The 18,246-nt window shown below is 33.7% G+C and overlaps 1 protein-coding gene across 3 annotated transcripts in view; it reads left to right on the top strand.

The window, feature by feature from the left end:
* Positions 1–5,816, top strand: part of CDH19 (cadherin 19) — a 105,835-nt gene extending 100,019 nt beyond the window's left edge. For all 3 annotated transcript variants that reach the window (XM_065751935.1, XM_065751933.1, XM_065751934.1), the window contains 2 exons: positions 532–783; positions 5,239–5,816. In XM_065751935.1, coding sequence (XP_065608007.1) covers positions 532–783; positions 5,239–5,729 — 743 coding nt within the window. In that variant the 3' untranslated portion in view covers positions 5,730–5,816. The remainder of the gene's footprint in view (positions 1–531; positions 784–5,238) is intronic.
* The last annotated feature ends 12,430 nt before the right edge of the window (positions 5,817–18,246 follow it).

Below are 18,246 nucleotides of genomic sequence, written 5' to 3'. Positions count from 1 at the left end.
GCTTATAGATAAATACAAAGCTAGGTGAAAGCTTCTAGCAACTTTTCATTCATTTAGATAATAGGAGCACTGCTAGATCGAGTTTTGAATTAGGGAAAGAAGTAAAAGATTATTTTAGTGGGCTTCTTTGCTTTCTGTTTTATCCAGTTTCCACCTGCTCTCTCTGTGTGCTGTCAGGCATACTTTTGGAGACTTATCACTGGTAAACTGTCTATATTTCATCTGCAAACTGCTGTATTGTCTACGTGGAATTATTGTAAGAACCAGCTAATTGTACAGAGCAGTGGGATTTTTTTTAGCTTTGAACATTACAAATAGCTTTAAAGACAAATTTTATTAGTGAACCTGGAAAATATATGACAAATAAATGCATTTACTCATAGTTCACACAAGCAAAGGGTACATGTCCATAACTGGACTTATATTCTTAAAGTCAGTAATATTTAACATTGTTTTTAAATAGGTTGGATTCCACTGCATTTTCATTGCTCCAAAATGTAAAATGTATATCATGCATCATTCATCTTCTAGATAACACAGCTGGAATTTTTACAACAGTAAGCGGCTTCAGTAGACAAGAGCAGTTTTATTTCTTCTTGCCGATCATAATTCTGGATAACGGATCCCCACCACTTACAAGCACAAATACACTCACTGTCACTGTCTGTGACTGTGACACTGAAGTGAATACCTTATACTGTCGTTATGGAGCTTTCATGTATTCCATGGGTCTCAGCACAGAAGCTTTAGTGGCTGCTTTGGCTTGCCTGCTAATACTCCTGGGTAAGTACGAGTAAGATAAATTGTTAGTTTTTTACAGTGGCTTTGATTATGTGGCAAAGATGTTTCCTAGACTGGGGAATAAAAGAAATATTGTCCTATTGAGAAAAAAAAAAGTAATAATATAAATATTTTATTTATTTTCTGTTTTCTAAAACAATGTTATTTTTTTTTCCATTTTTTCATAAAATTTGAAGTCTAACACAACGTCTTAAAGTTTCTTTTAGTTGATCCATTATTCAGCTTATTTCTCTGGCGTTAATTCCAATAAAAATGTAGAAAGGCAAAGTAGGTACTGAGCCTAGACAGAGCTGAGAAATAATTGTGAAAAGAGATCAGTTACTATAAGAACAATTTAGGTGGAGAAATACTCACTCAGCCTTAGTTGTGCTAAATATACAGCTAAGATAAATGCAATTTAAAATAGAAGGAAATTCTCTCAAATCAAGTCTATCTCTAGAAACAGGCAGGGTGTTCTTCTATCCAGGAAATAGGGCACAGTATCCCAGAAGTGTTTGACGAGTGATTTGACACTGACATACTATAACAGCAGATCCACTGTAGTAATTATTCACCAAAGATTAACTATCCATCCTGAATCTGTGCCTGAGCTGTGGTTAAGATATGGTAGTTTGAGACCAGGAAAGAAAGAATGGTGATAGAGCTGGGTAGGTTTGTTTTATCATTCAAGCTGGTGAGAACAAAGCTTCAGGTAAGGACTTGCAGCTCCAACTCCAGCTTCTCTTATTTGTGGAATAATATGGTATATTCATGCTATGCTTTATAATAAAATATCACAGGAAATATCATACCCAGAAGTATCACCAAATAGACCAAAGACCTTAGGGAAACAATTTTTCAACTAATATTGCAGCTCTACCAACAAACAATGAAAATGAAGGTAAAACCAGATTTCATTGATATCAAATCATCATTTTAAATTGTAAAAATCTATTATAACCCTGTCAAGGGTTTGTGAGCTGGTTTGGCCCAGTTCCATGACAATTGGGTTGGGTGACCCATGGACCCATGCCCTAGGAAAGAGGAAGGGGGAAGTGGAAAAAAGAAAAAGGGAAATGAGCCTAAAATCAAAACAGTGGCAATTAACTGAGGAGAAAAGCTAATTTACTAAATAAGATATCTGAATGCAAATTAACACAATATAATTGGAATTGCAGCTAATAAATCAAATAAAATGAGAGAGAGTGTCTGAGAACTGAAGGCCTTAAGGTAAACACTGAAGGTGAGATGTCTAGTGAGCACCCCCTACTGCGTCGATCTGAGAAGGAAAGAGCCTGTGTCTTGTGATATGCAAGCAATTTTTATCATTCCCTCTGAGCAGAAAATGGAAAAATGCAAAGCAACACAAAGTTGTCTGGGGTACGTAGTTCTCTTCTGAGACAGATGTACCCAGAGCTATCGATGATCCATGGAGCTGAAGCATTAACCCTTTAAGTCCCAATGCACTACATTATGTTGTGATGAGGAATACCAATATCAAAAATCATAAAACCATTACATACCTATTTTTCAAAAACTTTTAAGAAATATGGAAAAATATAATCAGAAACTAAACAAGTAGGAAAACTGAAACAAACCTTCTCACAGCTCAGATAAAATGTCAGGAAGGAAAGAAGCCATAAGAGCAGAAGTCATGTTGTCTTATGAAACATTTTCAGCGATAACTGTTCTCTCAATGTATTTGTTAATGAGAGCAAATACAGTAGTAACATATTTAGACTTTTACATCAGTGAAAGAAATACAAAACAATTGTAAATAAGCACCATTTTTCTTTTGTTGTTTGTTTTCCAAACATACATATGCAAAGAATATTCTCTCATTTACCCTCTTTATACGATATGACCTTATCTAATCTAAGATTAACAGAATACAAAGCGTGTTTTCACTAAGCGTAAGAAAACAAGACTGAAAATGATGCCTGGCAACTCTATTCTGATATAGTATTTTGATCTGCTGTAGTATCAGGAAGATAAGAAGTCAACAAGCATCAACAAGAAAAGAAGTCCCAGACAGGTCCTGTAATTATTTTAATGTCAGATTAGGGAAAAATTAAATTGAACAAGCTAACATCACCCATATTCTGCATTCTGTCCTCAAGCTTATGGTTTTATTTACCTTAACAGAGGGCATAGAAATTGGATCTAATTGTTTCCTGTTATTTTAGTTTTGATCTTCCAACTGAATCTCTGGGCGAGGACTCACTAAAATTTTTCTCAAATGTACCACCAAAATATAGTCCTACAACAGCATGAATTGCACAGCAGCAGCATGCTTATGAGTTATGAATCAGGAGTTTTATATACCTTTGGACTCTCAAGATTATATGACATTCAGGAAAATTGAGAAAAAAAAAAGATCTACAAAAAAAAAATACTCTCAGAAGAATTTGAGTAGGTAGGGTGATTATAACAATGAAAGAGTATCTCACTATTGTTATGTCTAGATGGAAGTGATCTTGACAGACATCAGCTAATTCTTGACTCAATAGTAAAGTCCAGAATATAGTAATTCCCCCACTTCCAACTTCTGTCTTCCAGAAGAGAAAACAGGATTATGTGATTGGGATTTGTTGTTTCTAGACATCCTTGCACTTCCAGACTTGCCCTATTTAAATATGAGCTGAAAACTGGAATGCAGCTCTCTTGACTGAAGTACTTAACTTTTAGTCTGTTCAAGCTTACAAGTGGGCCAAAGCGCTTTTCAAAGCTAGCTGCAGGACATATGAACCTGGTCACTCTGTGCTATGCGTGAACAAAGTTGAGGACCAGGCAAAGTATGTCACTGCTTCGTCTAGGCCATAAATGAAATTATTCATCAAGGCCTTCTTGGTCACTTGCAGAGATGTCTTCTCTCTGAAGAAAATAGTTGCTGTCAACTGGGGCTATGTATATCAAAGAAGTTAAAGCAGAAGTATGGAGTAAAATAATAGAAGTTAATATCCAGTTTTTACAAATACAAGTATATTAAATGAATTAAACCCTCTCATGTATATTTAGAGCAATTCAAAATGGAATAATAAAAGATTGAATACATTATATATTTGCAACTTACAGATGAGTACTAAATCTTATTTATTTTTACTTTAGCTAGTATTGTGATATTTACTATTATAACTGTTCACTATGCCAAGGGCTTTGAGAACTTCGAGTACTACATAGTTGGTTTTTTGTTTATTTTTTGTTTTAATATATAATAATATTGTAAAAGTTTGTTTCCAGTGCTTCCAAGTTTTATGTTAGTTTTTCAAGATCTCATGAAACAGTATGTGGGGAAGTAAGGTGCCTCATATCCCTAAGTGTGATAAAACCCTGTCATGATTGGCAGTTACGTTACAACCTGAGTAATAACTTACAGCACTTGATATCCACCCTTTAGATATTTATAAGAGTTTATAAGATCCCCTCTCAGCCTTCCTTCCAGGCTGAACAGCTCCAGGTCTCACAGCTTTACTCATAAAGGAGATGCTTCAGGCCCCAAATCACCTTTGTGGCATTCTGCTGGACTCTATCAAGTTGTTTCCCATCTTTCTTGTACTGAGGAGATCAGACACGGACACAACACCTCAAATGCGGCTTCACACAGACAAAGCAGATGGGGAAGGATCACCTCTCTCTACCTGCTGGCCATACTCTCTGTAATGCACCCCAGGATATCATTGACCACAAGGTCATACTGCTGGCTCGTGGCCAACCTGTTGTCCACTGGAGACATTCAGATTCTTCTCTGCAGGGAATCAATTATCTGTGTGGATGTCATAGAGAATTTAAACTGAACTGATCAGTTAAAAATTAAATGGCATAGGATTAAAAAAAAACCTCTTTTAAATATTTTTAAACAATTCCTTTATGTTAAAATGTGAGCTATTCTTATTTATAAGCCTCAACTGCTACAGCATTACACAAAATTTAGTTACAGTCCTCACATTTCTAAATCAACATCACATAAAAACTTGAGCCACACCCATGATCTACAGAACTGAATTACTTTCTACCAAATGAGGAGGACATCTCACTCTTTGCTTTATTTTTTCATCTGTTCTTGCTGGGGCTTTGATCTGAAAGTAGGAGAAAATTAAAAACTTTAAATTTTGAATATAAAATTGATATATTATGTAATAAAACAAAGCAGTTTAAAAAAAAAAACAAACATAATATGTTGCCATCATTTCTTCCATCTCTCATCTACTCAAAGAACTGCTCCATTTCATTCACCCATTTTATAAGTCCCTTTGTAGCAGTTTTTCCACTACATACTCTACTCAGTTCTAAACCATACAATCTGTGAAAATCACAGCTCTATAAATTTGATAAGATAGCTTCACTTTGCAAGTGCATTGATATTAAGAATGATTATTATTTTTAAAGGCTGTCTAGACTCATTCCAATTCTCTTGCTCTGTTTATATTTCCCCTTGCTTTGTTTCTTTTGTCTTGTCAGTGTTCTTTTTGGCGATTATAGGCATAAGACAGCAGAGGAAGAAGACTCACTTTTCAGAGAAAGTGGAAGAATTCAGAGAGAACATTGTCAGGTATGATGATGAAGGAGGTGGTGAGGAGGACACAGATGCTTTTGATATTTCAGCACTGAGAACACGCACTGTCTTGAGAACACACAAACCTCGGAAGAAAATCACCACAGAAATTCACAGCCTTTACAGACAGTCTCTGCAGGTTGGTCCTGACAGTGCCATCTTCAGACAATTCATTTCAGAAAAGCTTGAAGAAGCCAATACAGACCCTACTGCTCCTCCATATGACTCACTTCAGACATATGCATTTGAGGGGACTGGCTCTTTGGCAGGATCTCTCAGCTCCATAGACTCAAACACATCAGATGTGGATCAAAATTATGACTACCTTGTAGGCTGGGGACCTCGCTTTAAACTGCTTGCAAGCATGTATGCTTCCCAAAGCTGTTCTAGAGATTAGTTATTGTTTGATCTTTTATTTTTTTTAATTTTTTTATTTTTTTATCATAAATTGTCAGCAACCAAAATCAACTTAGATTTTTAAAAGGAGGTCTGTCCCACATTCAAGCACAAATAAATCATACCAGTCCTATCATGAGTTGAGAGGATAGGCACTTATTATTCGAAAAAAAAAAAAAGTAAACTAAGACTGTACTGCTTTGTATATCAGGAGCTCATTCTGAGCACAGACAACCTGGGTCTTGCAAGTAGAGAAGGAGGAATATAAGCCATAAATGGTTATTGTATATATTCAGTCATCCACAAGCTTTAAACTATTTCCAAAGTTAACACGGACTTTTTATGCTGTAGTTGAATATATTCATTAAGCAAAGTTACATATGCATATTTGTATAATGCTTTGTTATATACATATACCTGTGTGACAAAGTAGAATGCAATTGCCAGAAGCGCTTAATAATCTATTTATTGTTTGCAAGATGATAAAACTAAAGACAAATTTCGTTTCCTATAAAGATTAAAAAAATAACCTGCTACAACATCAGCATACTAATTTCTGTAATGGAACTATTGGGAGATACATAAAACCAATACTTATTTTAGCAAATAAGATTGGAAAAAAAAATTAGTTCAAGTTAGGATCAATATTCAACTTAAAAACTGCAATCGACCACATTATATTACTGCACTTATAACAAAATATTATCCAAACATAAGTATTTATATTTTTATTAAGAGTTTAAATATGACTGATTTACCAACATAGATCTATTTTTTTTTATTTGAAATATAAAATTATCTGAAGTAATCGATTTTACTATAACAGTATTAAGGATCTTTAAAATTCTTAGCTGATGGTTATAAAACTTTATGTATAGCATTGGATAATAAGCTAGTAAAATGTTTTAATGTTAATCCACTTCTTCTGAAAACAATTATGTATCATTCTATTAGACTAAAATAAAATGACAAAATTAAATTTCCACTGTGTTTTTTACAAATAGTCTACAGTGAATACAAGGATATCTTGGATGATTTTCATACTCTTATACATAGCTACTCAGCGGCAGTTTTTTTATCTCAGAGTCATCAAATAATCAAATATATTCAAAATGATCTATCTGGAAAAAGGCACCCATTTGATTTTTATTTGTCTATTTTCTATCAGCTCCTTAATTTACAGATATTTTATCAATGTTTTTCTTCTATTATGTTTTCCTTAATCTCTTATATAAAAATTACTGTTGAATTAGAAAAAGCCATGTAAATCTTATGAAAGAAAAAAAAAACAATGTGAAAACGTGCACAAAACATGTAATTTCTGCAGTGTTTGCTACAATTGCTATTTACCAAGGAAAAACAAGAGATATAGGTTAAGTGGAAATGTGTCAGTATAGAGTTCAAATTAATGTCAAGTAAAAATAAAGCATGGAGGTGTCTGAAAATCAGGAGAGAGAGGCAGTATGAAGTCTGAGAAGAGCAGAGAAACTATTAATGATCTTAACTACTGGAAGATACTGGAAAATCATGAAACCAGGTGCAGATAAGTAGCATTTTAAGGAAAAACTGGTTTTCTCCAGGCTCATGCCAGGCCTCCAGTATGAATGAGTGGCTGCAAACACCTTTAAGAGATGCATGACTATAAAATTGTACTGATGACTCTAATACCTGTGTTCAATGGCTCTCAAGTGGTTGCAATTTTGAGTGTTTGATTTTTTTTTTTAGATAATACTGTGCATATTAATTATTTGCTCCAAGTAGCAAAGAGAAAGAGTGAGCCTGTACAGTTTTAGTATTAGGTTTATAGATTTACACAGATTTACCCTAAAAAAATTCACAGATAGCTACTGTGGCCTTAAGAGAATTCCTCATACTTTGATGTTGTATTTAGTACAAATAGGATAAAAATGTCTGATCCTTTCTCAGAATGGATAGTTTCACAGTTTTAATGGGTAAATAGGTTTGAATACCTAATCTGGTTTCCTCTGACATTATGATTTCTACTCTTGACTGTAATGAGCTGTAATGATAAACAGTTTCTGTAAACAGTGTATACGTATAACCAATGTTGTCGTATCCAGTGTTTTCCATATAAAAGATAACAATGGGGTTGGACTAGATCTCTAGAGGTACCTTCCAACCCCTACAGTTCTGTGATTCTGTGAAAAGATCATTACCCCAAAAGCCCTAAGAACACATTCATACAACAGGGAAACTGTGTTTTGCTCTGATGAAAATATTCTTAATGGTTATGTGTACACATCTTGTTAGGTTCTTGATATTCTATGCCAATCCTATTCATTTATTTTCAAGTTAGAAAATCATCATTGCATTGACCATGTAAGTTTGTATTTCATTTGATATTTTGTACTTAATTTGGCTGAAAAAATTCTGCAGAAAAGTTTTATGCAGGTCTCTGTTTACTTAAAGGAAATAAAAATTCAGAGGAAATCAAAATACTTGAGAGATCCCAACAATTAATAGAATGAAATTAATAAAGAATAAGTTATAATAACTATGTAATAAAACTATGTAATTCCTACTGGAATCCTCCATTACCTTTACCATTTAAAATTCACAGTAACTAAAATTAGCCATGCTATGGGCTGAAGGGAAGAGTGAAAATGTAGTAACAAAAGATAAATACATATTCAGCTGCTCTTGACCTGCCAGAGTGAACATAAAGAAATGTTATCAACTTGTCAAAGGAAAAGATCGTGAAAACTGTTTCCTATATGAATACTCTGGAGAGATTTTGCTGTGTTTGTTGTTGTTGTTGTTGTTTGTTGTTGTTGTTTTTGTTTGTTTATTTGTTTCCTGTAACAGGTTAAGAATTGGTGAAATACATGACTAAATATAATATTTTTTATTCAGTCCTCTCTCATAGGGACTTTAGAATCATAGAATCATAGAATCATAGAATCACAGAATCATAGGGGTTGGAAGGGACCTCAAGAGATCATTGAGTCCAACCCCCCTGCCAAAGCAGGTTCCCTACACCAGGTCGCACAGGTAGGCGTCCAGGCGGGTCTTGAATATCTCCAGAGAAGGAGATTCCACAACCCCCCTGGGCAACCTATTCCAGTAGTATTTAGTATTTAAAGGAAATTAAATCTATGCATATCTTAATAAATAATGTTCATCTGTTTGAAGATAAAAAACAAAAGAACCCAAAATCATTTGTTGGCATGCTTTAGTTTTATACTCATTGCTGTGACTGGAAAAAGGGAGGTTTGTTTATTGGTTCATCCAAAATAAAATGGCTTTATTTAATTTTCATTTTGCATATCAGGATGCAAGGGGTTTTTATTATAGCTCTGAAAAGCATTCCCGCTTGCTACACAAGATAATCTAGTCTTTAATTTTCTCTCTCTTTTTTTTTTTTAATAGTCTTTTCTCACAAATATCATTACATTTCTTGCTTTGCATATAAAATTAACACTGGGAGTGTGGTTAACACTCATTCTTAACTGTAGGGGGTACCCCTGTCAGATTAGAGTAAAATATTTTTGTCAGGACACTGTAAATTCTATGTTTAAAATCGAATATAATGTATGCTCTCCGAGGAGCAGAAGTTGAAGGAGACTATGTGCTTTCACATACTGACAAAGGATATATTTACCCTTGATCCAGAATATAAACAAACATAAAAGAACTTAGATGAAAAGTGTCAGTAGCTACTTAAACAGATTTCTGTCAGAAATTTATAAAATAAAACAAAACGGATACATATTTTGTAAGTAGCTGATGCATTTTGTATCAGTAGTTTTACCCTTAAAAAAATACATCATCATCTATGTGTCTAAATCACCCCTATGTCTCATACAGAGAGTCCAAAGAACGGTGAAGTATAAATATGTATAGATAGGGTACAATATATATTTATATATATAAAGATTACTTAGATATGTATGAAACACTTTACTCACAGAAAATCGTTTATAGCAAAATGCATAATACTCAAGAAACGGCACTTCTATATATAGAACACTAAAAGCAAATATTAATTAATACATTGGGAGCCAGCACAACTTCAAAAAAAAAAAAACAAAAAAACTCTTGGAGTATCATTTTCTAAAAATGCCTGAACAGATAAATTGTGATTTAGAGGGTGGTTCAATATTTAGTTTACAATTTGAAGAGTATTTTATATGCAGTTATTGAAGTAACATTGTTTTATAGAGAAACAGTAATATTTACATAGACATGCCTGTCCAAAAAAAAATATGGCAAGATATTAGATTAAACCATAAAAGTATGTAAATCTATGCACAGATGTATGATGTACCTCTTCAGACATTGTTCTGAGTTAATGCATTTCTGATGTTACAAATTCTACAGCAAGATATTAACTTTACAAAGGATGTCTTGAACAGTTTGAGTAGCCTACAAGCTGAAGTAATATTTTTTTGTATACTGATTCCATGTTTGCCTTACAAATGTCATGAAAAAAATTCATATTATATATACTGAGGATACATGAGATAAAGGCAAGAACTAGATAACCTCGAAGAACAAACAATAGCAAACAGACACAATTACATGTCACAAAAAAGAAGATCATGTACTCTAGTACTAGATTTTAAAAAAGATCATCTCTTATACTGGGCATTTATGCAGAGTAATTAAGCAAGACAAAGGACATCTTATCTCTTAAACTTACTATGAACAGCCTGAAAGATGCAGCCCAAAAAATCATATATAAGTTTTAACTGACATTTCATTTCTTTTCTTTTGTCAGATTGGCCAATCACACGAATTGCACTAATATTGGTTGTGACAGTCACATGTGCACTTCAGAACAAACCAGAGGTAGCTTTAATATTAGAGAGTTTTCAGAGGATAAAGTAAATTTCTTCTGTACTTACAAACATTCTGGCAAAGACAAACATGGTGCCCAATAAAATAAAATAAAATTAAAAAAAAGAGATAAAAGCTGTTATCCTTAAACAACTCCTTTTATAGTCTAAGTCAATATGCACACATTTCATTATGCATATGGTGAACCTTATTTCATTTGTTACAAACCACACTTTATTTACATCACCCTTAAATTCAAAGCATCATTTAAAAAGGCTGGAATTTTATGTAAATCAGTGACAATTGTTTTTTTGTGAATCATTAAGGATTACTGCAACTTTAGTAATACTTAACTGAAGTTCTTTTCAAAACGTCCTATCCTCACAAAAATCTTATCCCACTGCCTCTATGGAATATAAAAACATCTTAGCTTCTGAAATGTTTGCATGCACCGCATTTAACTTCATCTATGCTTAACTGTCTAAAAATTGCCCCTAGTTCTCCAGTGCCCCCAAAAAGACTTCTCATTATCTCTGCCTGGATGTGCCAGTCTTGTGATATTGAATGGTTTTGACAATAGTAGAAGACTAAAAAATACTGAGACTCAAAATCTACACTTTAAGGGATTTAAACTGAGATTAATCTGCTTTCCTATTTTGTGTTCCCTTTTGATGGTGAATCCAGTATGCCTATCCTGTCAAAATCTCAAGCTTCTGAGATAGGCTGGACATGCTCAAGAACTGCAAAATGATTGCAACATCCTTTTTTATTGTATCAGCTTATCCATAGTAAACTTTGCACACAAAAGAACTCCTGTGAACATATCTCCACCATGTCACAGAGGACATGTCGCTAATTTGCCATGTCACTAATCCATGTCAAATCACTCACAAAGCTTTGTCTGTTTTCCCATTCTGATGGTTATGTAAGGTTCTTGCTTGTCTTCTTGCCTTTCTGTATGACTGGGATTATTTTTAGGAACCCAATACATATTTTTCCTTCTATTTCATTCTTAAATTATTAATATTGCTTTATTCTCCTAAGAGCTAAATACTTCCAATAGCATATTTTGGGAAATGCAGAGAATGGAAAAGAATTCAAGGCCAAAAGAGGTCAAGTGATTAATGTACCTGGTCATCTCCTGAGATAGAAACTAGCTGTGAATTCTGAAATTTTCAGTCCAATACCTAGACTAGTTTTTTTTCTTTCTGGAAGCTCTACTTGTGCTTCTTTTTTATGTATATAAATAATAATTTAACATAAAATGCTCTGAAAACTGGAGTTCACCTGTTCTGTATTTGTAGGTGACTTGGAATAATTTTTTGCATATAACCACTGGCAAAACAGGGGAAAGTAATGAAACTTCTATTTTCTTGTTTATTTAATCTTTTTCCCAGAAGTAAACATAAATGCATAGGTAACTTAGAGATAAAAAAGTGAGGGCATTACTCAGTAAACAAACCCTGAGCATGCTAAAGTAAATCTTTTCTTGTAACTTATGTGTAACTTATCTAATTCTACCTTTACCACATGCCATAAAGGGAATAGAAAGCTCTAGCATTTGGAGATGTCCCTTCTGTTTTATAGATACTTTGCAAACAACAATCCATAACTAAGAGTAAATAAACAACAATCCATAACTAAGATTCAACAACTAATCAGGGAGAAATAAAAATTAATGGGAGATATGAGTTTAAATGGTTACAGAATTCTTCATTGACAACTGTCAAACAAAACAAAAGAACAACAAAACCCAACAACACAAAAGAAAAAAATCAAATATCAACCAACCAACTAAAAAATAAATTATCACTATCAATACTTAGTACATCTTGTTTGCCACACAGATCAGTTTTAGCTTTCCAGGTTTCCTTCCCTTACAGAGCAGCAAGACTGTAGGATTCTTCCATCTGTGCACTTTTTGTCTGAACATTTTACAGCTGGAAGAAATGCCACAGTAAAATTCAGTTTGAATCACAATCTGAAATAGGATTTTACCAACATTTCTACAACTTAAACTCTAATAAGGGAAGAATTTGAATCATTATTCTCTCTTTACAGGGAAAACAAAGTACTGTTGCAGACACATGAAAACTCCTGCTGTTACAGAGGACTAAAACATCACAGATGTTTTTTATCTTCTTGTTCTCTTAAGCTGAGATAATTGTGTTGGGAAGTAGTTTGTAACCCTGAACAGAGAGATTATGAGAAAGATATTTCTAAGATAGATGTTAACAGAATGTTAGCAAACAGATGATCAGTTCCCATATGCCTGCTTTTTGATTATTTCATTTTTAATAATTTTAACAATTTTTCAGTTGAAGTCTGACAGTTTCTTTAAAAATTTCTAAGAACAAATTTTAAGGAAATGAAAAGTAAATGTTTTGTTTATACCAGTTCAGACAGAAAATAAATAAATAAATAAATAAAAAGGCAGAAATCCAACTGGATCTCATAGGGAACTCTTCAGCTCTCCCAATATCTGTTCTGAGAAATATAATGGAGTACAGAAACAATCCATATTTCTATCATGCCAGGTAACAAATCACTGATGCACAAGTTGGATGAACCAGTTATGGAAATATTCTGCAAAACAAGGCATTTAAGTAGGAGCTACTCAGTGACCCGATGATTCATGGAAGCCATTTTAATGTCACCATTTGAGGACTCTAAATTTCTGGGGTTATTGAGTCAAGAAAGTGGCAGAGTAAAGGTCTTGAACTGCAGGAAAAGTAGATATACGTTTATTTGGTACACTAGTTACTGTATGTGCTTGGATATTTCTCTGAAGACCAAAGGGGCCCTAACAAACTAACTGATCTTCAGGATAGCCTCATACACAGAACTGAGGAACAATCAGAGCAGATATGGTAGAAGGTCATGTTGGCTTAGTGTATAACTCCTGATATAAAAAATCCTTGAGGACAATGAAAGCATGAACAGGCTATAGAAGAATGCAAAAACACTGTTCAGGCATATCCAAAAGTAATTAGAAAATAATTGAAAATGGGGAAGGATGTTAAAGTCAACAAGAATGCCTTTTATAACACACTGATTACAAAAGTAAAATAAAATGTGGGTTCACTGAAGAATGAGCAGTCAGTTCTGTGTTGAGGGACATACATAAGACCAACTTGCCTAAAGCCTTTTTCATAGACAAGATAAGCCATCAGGCTTCCTAATAAACTAGATTTAATGGTGGAGTTTGGAGAGAGAGACATCTGTCTCTCTCCAAGAAGATAAAGATCATTATCATAAACTACACTGTGTGTGAAAAACTGGATGGATCATTGGACTCAATAGGTTATGACACTCTATTCTTGAGTATCAAGACCACTGGTATTTCTTAGGGGTTGGTACTGAGCCTCATACTGCTTATAATCGTTAACAATGCCCTGGACAAAGATACAAAATGCACCTTCATAAAGTGGAGAACAGTAAACTGGGAGGAAGTGTGTCTTGCTCCAATTAATAGGAAGGAGAGGAAGTTCTTTTGATATATGTGTACCCAACAGCGAGATTAAGATACAATGGGTCAAATGTTAGCCCGACCAGGGCTACATTACAAATTCTAGTTGTTTAGGGAGAAGGGAAAGGGAAGATAAGTGATAGAGAAGAGACAGGAAATAAAAGCAAGAATTCTTTGTAGAAAGTAAGAGAGAGATGGTCACCACCAGGATTCCAACTTAGCTCATGGTTCAGGTGATGATCTCCAGTAGCGGTGGGTTGTTGAGTCGTTGGAGGTCTCAGTTGACAGTAACAAATAGCAGTGACAGTAAAAACTTACAAATAAGTCCTAAGTGGTCAAGTCAGCTCTTTTTGGAGTAACAGCTCCTGGCTTTTGGATAACAGGCCAGACCTTCCACCTGTAAACTCTCCTAAGCACCCCCTTTCAAAAGCAAACACCTCCAAATAAATGATTTCAAACATAAAACTGTCCAGAGCGATGCCAGCAGTGCACCCACCACTCACCTCTTAGATAAGCAAAATGCCTCAGAAAGCTTTGAGACATGGGAACAAATAATTGTTGTCTTTCACAAACAGTCAATATGTTATAACAAACAGTCAATATGTTAAGGGGAAGAGATGCCTTCAAGAGGCACCTCACACAGCTAGAGGCATTGGCTGATGTACAATTGACTAAATCATGATGAAATAGTAGGGAATTGTTACTCTATGACTGTGTCTTGCTCTGACAATATCACTTACTCATACAAATAGTAGAATGACATAAAGATTAATATAAAAACAAAAACAGGAAAACAAAACAACAGAGGTATCCAAATACCACTAATTTGAAGATATCTTCAAATATCTCCAAATTTCAAAACCTGTTTGAGTGTAGATTTTCTCACGCTAATGTGATTTTCAGACATCTCTTTTGCTTAGCTAAATATGGAAGTAATGTCTTTGACAATTTAGGGATAATATTTGCCAAACAGTTACATCCAGAAATATTCTAGCATAGAGAAAGAACAGGTACAATAAAAAACATAATCATCTGTTTATCTAGAAAGCTGTTAGTACACAGATGAGCTGAAAGTATAAGCTTTCTGTTTGTTTTTGGTGATTTAAGAAGTACAAACATTTTTTTTTTTTTTGCCAATACTGTAATTTGTATATGTAGACAAATAAAGTACACAAACTGCTTTCACAGATAAAAAATGTCATCCTAAAACCAACAACTCCAACAACTCTTGCTTACTTCTCTTTTTAATCACAGTTAGAAGCAATAAAACATGTAAATTTCCTGACTTTCTGGCAATTTTAAATTTCCAGACATATTTCAGAACTTGTCATACCCTGAAAAAAAAGTTAGATTGAATATAGCTATATCTGAAGGGCTTTTGGTACTCTCGCATTCTTAACACTACATCTCTTATTAGCTACTTAAAGGGAAACCCTATATCCTGCATGCTAGAGAGGAGTGTGTGAAGAGATGAAAGAAACAGAAGGTATACATGCAACTTAAAACCAAAACTAGGAACTGCACAAGCAATTTTTTGAGAACAAAAAGTAAAGACAAACAAGCAAATAACCTTTTACAGATCTGGAAAATGCAATCAAAGGTAAGCTTTAGAGATGAATTTGAGACACAAACATCGATTTTATGTTGACTGTGACTGTTTTGAAATGATACTACAGGCCTGACCCATATTCTAAGCTTTCAAAAGTACATAGGTGGAAATAGTGTAAATGTAGAAAAACATCATTCCCTGATAGACAACCATTTTCTTCAATTCTATCTCCAATTTTTTTTAAGCTAATCTTTGAGCAGTGACATATTCCAGGCAGCAGTTCATCTCAATTTGACATTATAGCTTACAAAAACTTCCTTCTTTTGGTCTTAGATGTCCTTTTAGTTTAGTTTAGTTTAGTTTTATTTTTTAACCAAATATAAATCCTCATTAAAAAGCTAATAATCCAGTTTGCAAAATGTATTCCAAATACATGTAATAAATGGCAACATTTGAAACTTATTTGCTACCCCAATGCAATCTTAGCCTTATCCTATGCAAAGCAAATAGAAATTAATTAATAACAGTAATAACAATAATAATAAGCTGTCTAATGATTTTCTTAGAAAGTTTTTTTTCTTTTTTAGTGATATAAGATTGTCAGGTAAGGGCAGTTAATTTCCTATACAACAAGGAACCCTATAAAGAAAGTCCTTAAAATAATGTAATTGTAGTGATATTAAAGTGATTTTTTGAGGAAGTATAGAGCTACTTACTGGTAATGTTTCATGCAGGTTTGCTTAGACTGATGAATGAGAATAAAAACAATAAACAGTTGCAGTACTGGAAATTCTGAATATCTAAGAAGTACATGTGCTTATTAGTATTATATTCATTCTTCAACACTAAGTAGTTTTATAGACTGGTACACTACTGATATAAATCTGAAATTATTTGTCCAACCCTCTCATTCTGGTCTCATTTCAGCATTGCTGAACTAGCCTAAAAACTGAAAACCCTATCTGTTGACTATTAGTTTTCTGTACCTCATGACAAAATATTGAAGTAAAGCCCTAAGATTAAGCTCTTGGCTTTTCGAACCCATATTTGTTGTCACTTGCTTATTTGCAGCACTGAAAGTTCTCATGGACTGAGCTTATTTTGTAAAGGTATTGAAGCAATCCTACTAAACTATATCTGCTGTTATATATATATTTTTTTCTGATGAATGCAGAAAGCATTTTTCATATACTTAAGTAGTGAATTTTTATTGCTTTACAAGAGACCTGATGAGCCAGTGATTACTGAGAATTACTGCACAAGCAGCTTCCACTAAGTAGATGATTATATAGTTCCTTTCATGCTCCTATATTAACTTAAATGCTGATTATTGTGGTTCTTTTTCATTTTCTTTCTTTCGTTTTTCTTTTCCTTTTCCTTTTGCTTTTTTTTTTTTTTTACCATAAGATGGTTCATATGGGTTCAAGTCATAGCATGTAAAGCATAAACATGCTACTGTAGGGTGTACTTTATATACCACAGAGCTTATCCTGATATCCAGGATTAGCTTCACACTGTGATTAACTTTTCAGTGGCAGAAGGATGAGATTTTTAAGTCTAGGTTTTAATAAGTTTATGTCAGTTATCAGTTGAACACTTTGGTTAGAAATGCACTGCTCCCACATGAAATGTTTTTAATCTACATCTTTTTTTTCCAGATTCCTATAAATCAATTCATCAAATATTTCCTACTCTTTGTTAAATGGTTAGCTTCAAAATAAACTCACCCAAGATTTTCAAACTTCAGTATTCACAATTCATTTTCTCACTAACTGAATTTTCTCTTGAATTACACTTAACTGTTAATGCTGTGTCCACTGTTAAACAAATAAGCCTGTTCATCTTTTACCTGTACATGTTCATCCTGGGGTGGAAAGAGGAGAACAGTGATAAATAATGAGGACCTAATAGTCAGCAATTTCTTGTCACAGTTTTAGAAACTTACTGGCTTAAAACCTGTATTAGTTTGGGGATATCAGTGAAATAAGAACAGTCAAGCTCAGAAAAGCCTACTTATCTAGTTCTAAATGTTAACATTTGAATCTCAAGCTGACCAACTAATAAACATTCAACAACTGCCTGGGTTATTCAGTCTGTAAAATATGATAGCTCTCTGCTTATGAAATAGTGATTTTACTTGTTATTTTTATATTATTATGTGATATGCTAAAGTTTTTGATGCTTTCTTGTGATACTCTCCCTGCAATAGATGTAGGTCTACTGTAGAGCTCTTAAGACCTATGTATTCCAAAACTGTTCCATCTAGATAGGTTATTCTGTCTCATAAACACTCATCAGTTTGATTGAATTATAGTTTACTCAAACTCACATCCTCTTTCCAACTATCCAAGTGCCACATGTATCTACTGTCAGCTGCTTTCACCATCAAGTACTAAAATTATAGTCATGATATAGCTAAGTGCAAGAACAAATTGTTGGCCTGTGGATATTGATCCACACTTCAACAGTTAGATATTATTTTCTTTAGTGCATACGTGACAAGAAGGACTGTGCAAGGGCCTGGGAAAGGTTCACAAGTGCACTAAAAATGTTGTTCAAAGTTATATCAAATGCAGTACAAGGAATTGTGTAGCATAGAAGTAAACTTTTATATAAGTATGTGGGCTAATTTGGTCTATATCCATCTACAGGGGACAGCTTCAAAACTGTAACTTGCTTACAAATGGCTGTCCTGAAAAA

The sequence above is a fragment of the Cyrtonyx montezumae genome, unplaced genomic scaffold (genome assembly GCF_038088225.1).
Source record: "Cyrtonyx montezumae isolate F1298 unplaced genomic scaffold, pur_monq_1.0 scaffold_8, whole genome shotgun sequence".
NCBI classification, from domain to species: Eukaryota; Metazoa; Chordata; class Aves; order Galliformes; family Odontophoridae; genus Cyrtonyx; species Cyrtonyx montezumae.
This window is presented reverse-complemented; position numbering and strand designations above follow the sequence as displayed.